Source organism: Gopherus flavomarginatus, chromosome 8, assembly GCF_025201925.1.
Source record: "Gopherus flavomarginatus isolate rGopFla2 chromosome 8, rGopFla2.mat.asm, whole genome shotgun sequence".
In the NCBI taxonomy this organism is placed as follows: domain Eukaryota; kingdom Metazoa; phylum Chordata; order Testudines; family Testudinidae; genus Gopherus; species Gopherus flavomarginatus.
The window spans coordinates 89,805,295-89,817,839 of NC_066624.1; the positions used below are offsets into that span (position 1 = coordinate 89,805,295).

Below are 12,545 nucleotides of genomic sequence, written 5' to 3' on the forward strand. Positions count from 1 at the left end.
GGGCCAATTTCTGTAGGTCAGAGACAAGCTTCTGAGCTTACACAGAGCATTTCTTACTCAAAAGCTAGGAAATGCCAGAATTAAGGTTGTCTTGTGTGTGCATTAGGACATGCTCTTTAATTCTATGATCACATACAATTTTTTGCATAGGACCCGTCTCCTTTAGTGGATGGGATGTACCTGCTCTAGGACTGGAGCAAGGTTGTGTGCAGCAAGAGACTGTTGTCTGTAAGATCACTGTCTTATTTGTTGCAGAAGTTGGAAGGCATGTATGTAATAAATGTGGCAGAGGATTGATGGAAGAGAAAGTATGGTCTTAGACTGCTACTCTGGAGAACTAGATTCCATCCCTGACTTTGCCACAGAGTTCCTATGTGAAGGTAGGCAAGTTATTTAAGTCAAAATATGACGGTGGCTTGCTAAATGTGTGTGACATTTCCCAGGATGCAATCTGGACTGTTGAATAGCTGTGTCCCCTCAGTTCTCCAATCTGGAGTGCCTTTTGCATTGGTTCGCTGAGAGAGTTATCACTCTTGGTCAGCTCACACTCAGCCTCCATCATGTAAATTATTTCCAGCTATACTTTATGAGTGCTATGACCAACCACTCTTGTACTACGTTGCAGAGCAACACCAACAAATTCCCAGCCACAGGCTTTCCCCCAGAAATGTGCATCTTGTACTGCCCAGCCCTCTCCTGGACAATACAAGCTCATATAAAGTCTGTCATTTTATTAATAACATGCACAAATCCTGTTATCTCAAATTGAAGTGTTTGGGAAATTCTATCAAAGCACACTGATTTAGATAAAACAAAGAAACAAGTTTATTAACTACAGAAAGATAGATTTTAAGTGATTACAAGTAATGAAAAATGTCAGAATTGGTTTCAAAAGAAATAAAAGGTAAAACAACTAACACCTAACTTAACAAGCTAAGTGATTTCAAAGCAAAAGTCTCTCTCACCATGTTTGAGCACTCTTAATAGCTGAATTCCTTCTGCCAGGATCCCTCCCCAGTCCAATTATGCTTCTTGTGTTCTTCAAGTGTTGTGGATGCCATGAGTAGAGATGAAGGGACAGCACTTTTGGAGCATCTGTTTCCCTTTTGTATAGTTTGAAAATCATCGCCAGCTGACGTTCAGGAGACAGCAAGTCTGTGGTGATGGGAACCTCCAGCTGTTTCTTTGCCAAAAAATAGATTTCCTGCTCACACCCTTTTTCTTGCCAAAGAATGGATGCTTAACCAGGTGACAGTCCATTTGATTTTGTTGAACTGGTTTGTGCCTGCTTTTCTGAACTTGGAACACATCTCAGCAATGTCATGCCAGTAGAATTTTATAACTTTACATACAATGTTGCTACTCATTTCACCAGGACAATAATGATCAGCAAATTATGAGTTTTCAAATGATACCTCACAAGGTACATTTTGTACAAAATTTATCATAGTCTTGTAAAAAGGGTGAACATAGGGATAGAGACTGTCACACTGTGTTCTCCTCATTTTCTGGGGGCCCAACTTGATATCCCTTGGGTCTGACAGGTAGCTGTGAGTGCTCAACACTTCTGCAACTGAAGTCAATCGAAGCTGTGATTTGAACATCTAAAGTGGATATCAATCCTCTTGATAATTTTATATCTACTTATATTTTCAAGGCTATCAGTGCCCATGGGTTGGTTCATGTGTAGGGATAACTTCCACATTTTTCAAACTTCCTAGGCAAAACTGGCTTTTGGTCCCCATAAAGCCCACAGAGCCCCTAACAGGAGGGACTTTAAATATAAAGGAAATTATCAGAATAAAGAAATATTTAACATGAAACATTTGAAAAAAATAAACTTCAGCAAATTATAAAAGATAACTTACTCCTTGAAGAGAGTCCTTGAGGGAAAAGATTTATTACCTCCATGTAATGAATACAAGGAAAACAAAAAAAAGACAACTAGGCACTTCTAGTGAGTAAAAGATGGAACTACATGGCTTGTATGCACAACACGGAAAAGGTCTTGTTCTCTTTGCTTTGCTCTGGCTTAGTCATGTGGTCTGTAGCCTGACCCCCGAGAGGTGCTGGGCTGCTGCAACTAGTAATGGGAGCTGTAGCTAATAAGCACCTCTAGGGTCGGGCTTCTAATCAGTACACCAGTAAAATCCTGCCCCCATGAAGGCAATAGCAAAACTCCAATTGATTTCAGTGAGGCCAGGATTTTACCCCCAATCTCTAAAGATTAAAAGTAATTAAATCTTCCCTCTGGGATGGTGTTAAACACCTTCCTGAGTATGAAAAAGAGTAACCTACTGGAATTTAGTAAACAATTCTGTTGATGATGAACAGTAAGGAATATAATCTAGCTCATCCTTGCTTAGTAGTGTTCACTCTGCAGCAGTAACAGAAGTAAAAACCAGTAACAACTTTAACACTAGAGTCAGCAGGTCTGTCCTGCTGTTCTATCTGTATGTCTCTATTTATACCGTTATGTTAATAGAACTGTCACAAACACATTTTCTCTCTTATTTCTCTCTGATTACTACCGCTACTTTGAGATCAGTTCTTCTCCCATTTTTAAATTCTGTGGACTTCTTGAAAGATATTTTTGGCTGGTGTGACCTGATTAAAATGTTTAGTGTAAAATAAACTTATACTATGATCCTTATAACAAAACTTTACTGGAATCTATGACATTATTTGCATTGTTAGAAAAGCAGGCTAATTCTAATTTATACTTTAACCTGAGGTTTCATGGCTTCCCCGCCTAATCTGATTTGTAACCATGATTCTCTTTCTTAAAATTAGTATGATAAAGTTCCAATGAGATTTCTAAGTATGTTTAGAGAGGTAACAATAGTAACTATTTTGATCCAGTTAATTTTCTCAAGTATTTTTCATTATAAGAACTTTCACTGGTACACAAATGACTGGGGAAAGTCCTTTTCTAAAAGGATATTTAATAAAGAGATTCCCAGAAAAATTGTCTATTGATTAAAGTACCAAAGTCTGCCTCTTTACTTTTACCCTCAAAATGGGCTCAAATTAACATAGTAATGTCAACCTCATGTTCAAAAATCATAAGCCAGAGTCAAATGTAACTATTGGCTTTAAAATCATTAGATTTAAAACAATATTTTTGGATTCTTTATATTTTTCTCTATAGATCATGTTTTCAAACTATTCTTCACAATTATGAGGGCTAGATTTGTATTTATTTATTTTAATTGAATGCTGAGATTCTCATGTAATCAAATTATTCCAGAAGCTGGAGAGTTTAGAATGGCACCAACTACCAGAAGACAGATAAAATTGTGTGAATTGGCAACACTGCCTGTATTAAATTTCTATCATAGCTTTGGGCAGCCCAGGAGTACTCACACAGTTGTCCATGTAGATTAGTTGTGCAAGGAACATAAGTAACCCACATTGCTGAATGTGCACAGAAGTTGCAGTGTCTGTGCAATGTGTGGAAATACCTTTTGTTCCACAACTCTGGTTCAGACCTCAATGCGCGGGGCTTGAGAAAATTGACTTTAAAGTTTTTGGGGGGAGCTAGAATTGAGATACAATTGTTGCATCCTACAGTTCTCTTTCACCACATTTTTTGGGGCATACAAACAGCCTGAATTCAGAATATGACATCGAACATGTAAACAGACAAAAAAAAAAAAAGGTATGTTCCTTTCAAGCATCAAATCAATAAATAAAAATATTTAGCAAATTTAGAAATAGAGAGTCAAAAGCACATACAATGCTAGGATCTATAATTAATAGGCTTTGTAATTAGTATGTATTCATTTACTAGTAAATAAATTATAGAATGCATACTAATTACAAATGTTATTAGCAACAGACTACTATTAATATAAAGAACAATATACCCCAAATATGCACAATGTTGATGTAATTCCATTGAGGAGGTTCTGATGGCATCATCAATTATGACAGCAAAGCTCAAGTAGTCTGTAAATTTCATGAAAAACCTGAGATAGAAAAAAAATCTTAATTTATGAACAGCTAGTCAGTGCACTACTTAAGCAATAAGACATGATAGTGGTCTAAGGAACTTCTTAGATGTCCATGGACAATAGAATTCTTGCCTCCACACGTGGGCCCCAATGCTGAAAGGCATGTGCTTAACTTCACGCATTGTGAGTAGTGCGGCTGAAGCCAATGAGCCTATTACGCCTAGTCTGAAACAGCAGCATTAATGTATAATACTGGAGGCAAAGGGAGTGGATAAGATGTTATGGTATAAAAGCATTATAAGAGTTAGGGATGGCTATATTTTTCACAAGATGTGAAGCAAAGGGTGAGTTATATAGGTCATCCCAAATGAGTGACAATAAAACCCTTAACGCATTACGTATTCAGCATATCATCATTACACAAAAAAGTGTTCATACTATATCTACAACAAGGGGGCCTTGGGACCATGAATGCAACTCCTAAGTAGTACCACAATGCAAATAAATAACCTAAGGTAGTTTTTCTACTATTATTATTATTATTATTATTATTACACAATAAGGCCCTGATTCTACAAATACTTTGACTATGCACAGTTTTCCTGCCCTGAGTAGTCCTACTGGAGTCAGTGAGGGCTAATTTGTGCCTAAGTATTTGTAGGATTGGGGCCTTGGTTCCTGAATGGGCTAGAACAAGTACTGCATATCCACTGGAAAGCTGGAAATACAGCTGGTTGAAAAATTAAAAGTTATTCCCTCCTCCCCACCCCCCAAATAAGTCAAAGTTCCTTTCATCTTAAAGTGTTTAAAATAGAGCCATCCATTTGTTTTTAAGTTTTTATGACTATTTAAAAATATTTTTCAAAACATTTGTAAAAATTAACCTTTGAAAAATATCAAAAAGCAATTTTTCACACAAAAAACCCTTTTCACAATGCTGACCATTTTTAGCACATAATGCAACTTCCAAAAAATCATTTTTCAACAAAAAAATTTTCATAAAAAGCTCTTTCGGGATATTTAGTTGAGAATCTCCGTTTCTGCTTTTAGAACTCGTAGGTTGAAAGGTATCAGACCACATGTTCTAGAATGTGTGAGACATACCTGTTTGCAGTGTTGTTATAGCCAGGCTGGCCCCGGATATTAGACACACAAGATGGGTGAAAGAATATATTTTATTGGACCAACTTCTGTTAGTGAAAGAGACATGCTTTCGAAGTATATAGAGCTCTTCTATTCCATACTGGGCAGCTATCAGCATTGCAGGACTGAATATTGCCCATCCTTTACCATGAACTGTGAGTGAAATTTTTATTTCCAAGGGAAAAGGAGGTAATATTTTTGTGATAGGTTGATTTTGGAGGAAAACAGCAGCTCTTGGAAGTTACTCAGAGTTCTGGAATGTTAGAAATAGCAGCAGGGGAAACGTATTTTGATTTCTCACCTACACTCAGCCCACAAAGTTCCATGATAAATGCAAGTTATCACACAGATATCATCACACCAACTAATTTATATTTAAATAGAATACTTATGCTTGTTAAATTGACTAACAACATTAGTTTCTATATTTTTTTGCACCTTGAAATTTGGTACACTGGCATTATATATTGCTGATTGCAGGGGGAAGAGCCTTAACATTTGACGTGTCTTTTGAAATGTTTAAACAGGACAAGAGGTTTTATTTATTCTATGTCCCCTCACTTTTCTCTTTTTACATGTGTTTTAACTGATCGTTTCTTTCCCTGGCGGCTCTCAAGCTCTTCCACTCAGCCTAGACAATTGTAGACAGTCCATTAAAAGCCACGCTCAGGACCTAACAGTTTCCAGTTTCGTTATTCTCTCTTCTTTTCCCTTTCCTACCTGTAAGTTATCTAGTTGTATACAGCAACAGCAGCACAACAACAGAGCATTTACCGGCTGCTTGCAGGGAAGCTCAGCTCTGCAGCTGTTCCGTGCGTGGAAGCCGGCGCAGACAGGCCTCCAGAGAGTGGTCAGTCTCCTTCGGTTTGCAACTCACCTCTGGTTAAGTTAGGTCTGTCCAAGTTGGGGGCACAGAGGCCCCTGCGCCTTTACTTGAGCTTTCAAGAGGGGTCTGGGGTGAGATGGCGCCTCCATCACTTGCACTTGGTGCGAGATGCATCCGGGTTCATCAGACGCAGAGGGGCTGAGTTACAGGTCAGGCGTGAGGGTTTCATGAAGCCAGTCAGCCCAGATGGTGGGGCCACACTGAGAGGCAAGGGAAACCTCTGCAATGAGGCCTAGGGCGGCAAGCCGGGGGGCTGCCTGGTCCCTGCGAGAGTGGCTTGCCTGCGGGAGGTCTGCCGGCCCGCGCATTCCGCGACCGGGGACCTCCCGCAGGCGCGCGGCCAAAGGCAGCCTGAGCCTGCCGTGCTTGGGGCGGCAAAAAAGCTAGAGCCGCCCTCCTAGAAAGGCAGGCGGGCTGGAGGAGGAAGGGCCAAGGGAAACGGGGGACGAGGGCTGAGGGGCTACGGTGCCAGGGCGGCGCTTCCCAGGACCCGAGCTAGCGGGAACGCCGCGAGGCTGGGACCGCGCTGTGCCCCCGCCACAGGCCGCTGGCGGCCAGCCCGTCGTTCCGCTAAACCCAAACCAGCCGTTAACGTCCCCCTGCAGCCGTTGGGCCGAACCAAGGACTCGGCGCTTCTCCCCTTCAGTCCCCCCAGCCGCAGGAGCGGAACCAGCTGCCTCGCCTGCCCCCTCCGGAGGCAGCAGGAGGAGGGAGCGGGGCGGTGCCGGGCCCGGCTCCTCCCAGTGGCGGGAGAGGGGGAGCGGAGGCGCACACGGGCAGGATTAGCTCATCTCGGCGGCTGCTCCTCGGCAGCCTCCCCCTGCTCCGGGCGCCGTCTCCTCGTCCCCGGCCGTGCGGCGCGGCGGCCAGTCCCCAGCCGGCTCCATGGCTCTGTGCAATGGAGACGCCAAGGTCAGTGCCGCGGCGGGAGCCCCGGAGCCAGCGAGCGCGCGCGCTGCCCCCTTCCCCCGACAGCCCGGGCCGCTCGCCCCAGGACACTCCCCGCGCCGGGCCTGCCTGCCTCCTCCCGGGCGCTTTGTGCGCTCGGGTGGTGGGAGCCGGGACCCCGCGCCCAGGCCCGTCCTTGGGCTCCCTCTTTCTCCTCTCCCGCCCAGGATCGCCCGCGGCGAGACCGCCCCCTGCGCGGGGAGCTCGCTGTCGCCCTGATGTGAGTCCCCGACCGGACTCCCTGCAGCGGGAGGAAGCGCCGCCCGGGGCACATGTTACAGGCAGCGGGGGATGGGGCATCGTGCCTGGTGCTCGCAACCTCGAGCGCAGGCAGCGGCACCGCTGCGGGAAGGGGGGCAGCGGAGGGGACATTTGGCTGTGGCCTCCCTGTGCAGCGTCCATGTGCTCCCCGGCCGGGGCTTTGCATTATCGCTGCTGCCGCTTGCCCCCACAGGTGCCCCATGAGGGCGGGGGTAAAGGGGAGGAGAAACACTGGCGCCCCCAGTGTGTTAGTTGTAGGTTGGGGGAAGCCGCGCAAGTGGGCAGCCGTGGAGCCTTTCCCTTGGCCAGCCCAGGGATTTGGGGTGAGAACAGTAAAGGTGCCAGCTGCACACCCACACACCGCCTGAGTGTGGTGGAGTCTGGGTGCCCCACTCAGTGGATGGCGGAAACAGCACACTTTCCTCCAGTGCTTTCCCCGTATTGCTGGCTTGAGGCATGGGTCCCCATTGCTGCATAGGGCATGGCACCCAAGTGTCCTGGTCTTTTCCTTTCTCCATCCTCCACGGAGAAAAGAGCACAGGTTTCCCCATCTCCAACCTTCCCAGTATCTGCTCAGTAGCTTTGTACAAATGATAATCCCCACAGTGGGGACAAAAGTCTCCCCCCCCCCGTTTTCTGAGCCAAAAGCTCCTGTTCCCTTTGCACAGCAAGTAGACTGAATAATACTCCTACTAGCTCCTGGGGGAAGGGAACCCTTTGCTCTCCTAGTTTTTGTAGGTGGTGCCCAACCTACATTTGCAGTGCATTTATGCTTTAGTCAGGCACATGTTGTTGGATTGTGGACAGGGGTATCTTGGTTGCATTTTAGTGGCATGTGGAAGGCCAGATTAAAATGCTTGGACCCTTCTGGCCTTCAACTCTACAAATCTATGAAATAAAGCAGAAAACATTGAATATAGTGGATGGTATGTGATCCATGGGGCTTAATGGCGAGGGGAAGTGTCTGATATTTCATAGCCCATGATCTTTATGAAGGAATTTGGAATTAATTATCAGATCTTGTGAGCCCTCTGTACAGTACTGCCGCAGACCTCTGCCTGTAAAGAGCTGCATGTGCCTGGCTCCTCTGCTGTTTTTATTACTCATAGGCCTTGAGGATGTATAGGGCAGGAGATTCACAATGACTTCATTATAGCTCAGTTCCAGTTCAGAGGCGCTTTACTTCAAATTTACCATTTTTTATTTTGAACTAGTTTATTTTTAAACTCCTTCAATTATCTTACTCTTTCCCCCAAGTGTTTTAGAACTATCACAAACACTATATATTTAAAGTTACCTTATTTCTTCTTTTTGATCTTTTAACTTTATTTTGTCTTAACTAGAAAACAAGACAGTTCTGTTAATATCTTTTATTTATATAGTGACTTTTATCCTGAGGAATCCCATAATGCCTTAAAAATTTTGGTCCCAGTCCTGCAGCCAGATCCATGTAAGAGATGCCTGTGCAGGCCCTGTTAATTTCTTTGGAGATCAGGGCTTATGTATTTGCAGTAATGGGGTGGGAGTGTGAGTCTCAATTGGAATGCCTTTTCTAATGATTCAGGACCACACTTCGGCAATAAATAATATTCAGTTTAGCGTGCTACAGACAGTAATTAATGTACTCAAGTAATACACATAAGAGAGCTTAAGTCAAAATGCATTTTACTTGGTTTTGACTGTACTGATGGATTCACATTTATATACTTACGTTCTATGGGTATAACTGTATTTGTTAGGGTGTGAGTTTTTGCTGACACAGGTACACCATTATAAAGGTACTTTATACTGGGACATTTATTTTAGTTTCCAAACCAGGATAAGCTATGGTGTAACTGTGTCCATGCTAGGTTTGAGTATTTTTGCCACTTTATACCAGTATAGATAAAGTAGCAAAAGTTTCTGCTGTAGACAGCTCCAAAAGGTGTTGCCATGCTCCCCTCCCCCGCACATTCCTCTATTCCACCACTAGGGGTTACACCCCAGTTTTTTGGCAAAACTGGGCATTTGTCCAGTTTGCTCTTGCTGGCTGATGATCATTTGGCAAGAGCAAATGAGACAAATGCCCAGTTTTGCCAAGGAGGCCTTTTTTAAGGCCTGTCCCAGCCAAAACAGGACATCTGGGCACCCTATGCAAGGCCCACCTTTTAACCCTTGTTTATGAGGAAATGACTATAGCATGGGATTAGGTAATGGTGGCCTGGGTCTAGGGAGGTAAGTGTGAGGTTGATTAATTTGTTGTATTAATGTTGTTGCTGGGTTATTTGATTTGATCTGGGGTAACTGATGGGTTTGTTTCGTTTATGTATATTTTGAAAAGATTTTAAACGGTGACAAAAACATTGGATCATTGCTCTTCTATTGTACTTTGTAAAAATCCAAGTACATTTTTATAGCTTTCTTAACCAAAATAAAACCTACACTAGCTTGAAAAAGATCATCCAAAACTCAGTTTTGGCTTGTTTAAGCCCCTGATTTCAGTGGGAGCTGTGGGTGTTAGCACCTGTGATTAGTCAGGCAACTTATATGTGCACCTGAATACAAATTCAGGTGTCAAAGTTTAGGCATGCAAGTATGAATTCTTTGGTCTGAGCTACTCAGAAAATCAGATTTGTTCTTGAGTGCTGCACAAACTTAAAACTGGGTTAATAGAAGTCTTGCAATATACTGTGTATGTATAAAATGTCTTTGCAACATTACACACTTTTAACGCTGCGTTGGGGGTGTTTGTATATTTATGGTTTTAGAACAGTATTCAGAAATTAAGAGAAGTTGATGAATAAGACATTTATAATTTATCTTTAGATATATTTATGTACTTAAGTAGCAATTCATGTTTTTTGCAAGGCTCGTTTAATTAATATTGTGGTCAGTTTTTAAAAATGTAATAGAATAAAGAATGTTTCAGGGCTGCCAAGAGAGTTGATATAAGGCAGTTTGGATAGGGAGATCAAACTTCACAGGGCTGTAACTGATGATAATGTAGCTATAATATATTGATTTTGAATTTCAACTTTTAAATGCCTTAAGATTCAGAATTCTTAGATTTTTCTCTGTGAAACTGCCAACAAATTCAAGTCATAAGATGACTATTTTGTATTAGTGCAATGGGCTTATTTGGCTGATAGTCACAGATAACTGGGCATTTTTCACATATGAAATGGTATTTAATGTGAACTCTTGTGACTTAAATTTAGTTGAATAGAAATATTTAATATCCCAAGAGAAATGAAAAGGTCTTGCTGTATTTTTGCTCTGTAATACCTCTTCATCCTCCCTATGCTTTTCTGTTCTGAGTAAAAGTTACAACACGTTCTGTTTTATTAACTAAAGCTTCCTTTATCTAATCTCTATTTGAGAACTCTTATTTTTAGCCAACCTGTAAATCAATGAATAAGATTCTGTCCTAACTTAAACACACATGCAGTCCCATTGCTGTCATGGTGCCATATTTAGGATTAATATGTGAGTTAGACTAACTTGGATTTGCACCCCATTAGACCTAATGTGCTGTTGCTTAATTAATTCAGAATTACCTGTCAAGGGCCTAAAGCTGCATTTCTTTTTGTTGAATATATATTAAATGGAAATACTACAGGAACATATTTAAGAATGTAGATTTTAAAGAGACATTAGTAAGGGCACAAGAGCAAACTATCCCAACACATGGGGAAAATAGGAAGTATGGTAAGAGACCATTGGCTTAAGCAGGAGATCTTCAACAACCTGAAACTCAAAAAGAGTCATACAAAAAGTGGGAAATAGGTCACATGACAAAGGATGAATATAAAAAAAACCCCAGAAGCATGTAGGGACAGAATTGAAAAGACCAAGGTAAAAAACAGGATTAAACTAGCTAGGAACATAGAGAGTAACAAGAAAACATCTTATGAATACATTAGAAGTAAGAGGAACACCAAGGACAGGGTAGGCCCATTATTCAATGAGGAGGGAAAGACAATAACAGAAAATGCAGCAATGGCAGTGTTAAATAAATGCCTTTTTTGTTTCAGGTTTCACAAAAAAGGTTAGCAGTGATTGGATGACTAATATAGTGAACATCAGTGTAAATGGTGTAGGATCTAAGGCTAAAATAGGGAAAGAACAAATTAAGAATTACTTAGTCAAGTTAGACATCTTCAGGTCAACAGGGCCTGATAAATACATCCTAGAATATTTAAGGAACTGGCTGAAGAGATCTCCAAGCTATTAGTAATTATCTTTGAGAACTCATGGAGTTTAGGAGAGATCTATCTTCTTCTAGCAACAGCTGTTGTCTTCAACATTTTCTGTTGCACTGTATGTTGGTGTATGAACTCTTAATAACCTCTTTCTCTTGTAATTTTTGTGTCCTGTCAAAAGAAGTTAAAATAGTACTGGTGTTTAAATTTAGGATTTAGGAGGGTAATTGTCATAGTTGGCCCAATCTGACCTTATTCGGAATTTGACAGTTATTTGTTAAAGGATGAATTGTGGGGCCACTGGCTCTTAACAATTGGCTCTTCATTGACCTCAGAAATAAGAGTTGATTCTCTGATTCTTTTAAAAGACTACAGTAGCATTTTTCCAGAGTGGTTATATTAGACTTTTTCTTTCTGCTTCATTACTGCTGGATTATTAATGAGCTAACACACAGAATAGGAGAGTGTTTTCAGAAAACCCCAAATAAACCCTACTTTTTCATTAATCAGTTTAACAAACCCACAGTTTTAAGTTATAAATGCAATAAAGAAAGGAAATTCTGGTGTATGTGTATATATTTGTGTGTGTATGTGTAATGGACCCTCGCTCTCCCTCTCGGAGGGAGGCCACTTGTTGAGGTTGCCTTTGGGCTTGTCTGGCCAAGGCACAAAGCTGCAGAACAGTCTAGGGTCCTTGTCTCCTCCTGAGGTAGAGCAAGGCCCCCAGGTCCTCTAGTTCCCAGCCCCACAATAGGACCGTGCACCAGATAGTCATGGCCAGGCTTTAGCTTCGGCTTGAGGAGGCTCAAGCTGCTAGCAATTAAACACCAGCTACAAGGGGGTTGACTTTGGTCAGGGCGGGGCTCTGGCCGCCAGCAAGGCGATCACAGTCTATGGAGCTGATTTGGACCTGACCTTGAGGAGGCTCAGGCTGCCAGCAAACGCCAGTCTCAAAGCTGGCTTTAGCCTGGTTGGGGCTCAGGCAGCCAGCAAGGCAACAGTCTATAAGAGAGCTGGTAAGGTAGCCTCCTCCTTCAGAGCCGGAGCTGCCCTGCACAGTGTAGGGAGTTGAACACCCCGGGGTGGGGTGGCAGGGGAAGCAGGTCCACCCTACTCCATTGCGTCCCAGCCCAGGGTCCTGATAGAGGCAGGATTGGCTGCCCCTGTGTC

The 12,545-nt window shown here is 42.5% G+C and overlaps 1 protein-coding gene and 1 long non-coding RNA gene across 2 annotated transcripts in view; one reads left to right on the forward strand and one right to left on the reverse strand.

Annotated features, from left to right (window-relative positions):
* Nucleotides 1–801: 801 nt before the first annotated feature.
* LOC127057293 (uncharacterized) lies at nucleotides 802–6,658 on the reverse strand. The gene is made up of 3 exons (XR_007776038.1): nucleotides 5,977–6,658; nucleotides 3,870–3,971; nucleotides 802–1,774 (listed from the first exon to the last, which is right to left on the reverse strand). It is a non-coding gene; the product is annotated as an uncharacterized LOC127057293 (long non-coding RNA).
* An 83-nt stretch (nucleotides 6,659–6,741) lies between these two features.
* GMPS (guanine monophosphate synthase) overlaps nucleotides 6,742–12,545 on the forward strand; it is a 72,152-nt gene continuing 66,348 nt past the window's right edge. Inside the window, exon 1 of the mRNA XM_050965922.1 lies at nucleotides 6,742–6,897. Coding sequence (XP_050821879.1) covers nucleotides 6,871–6,897 — 27 coding nt within the window. The 5' untranslated portion in view covers nucleotides 6,742–6,870. The remainder of the gene's footprint in view (nucleotides 6,898–12,545) is intronic.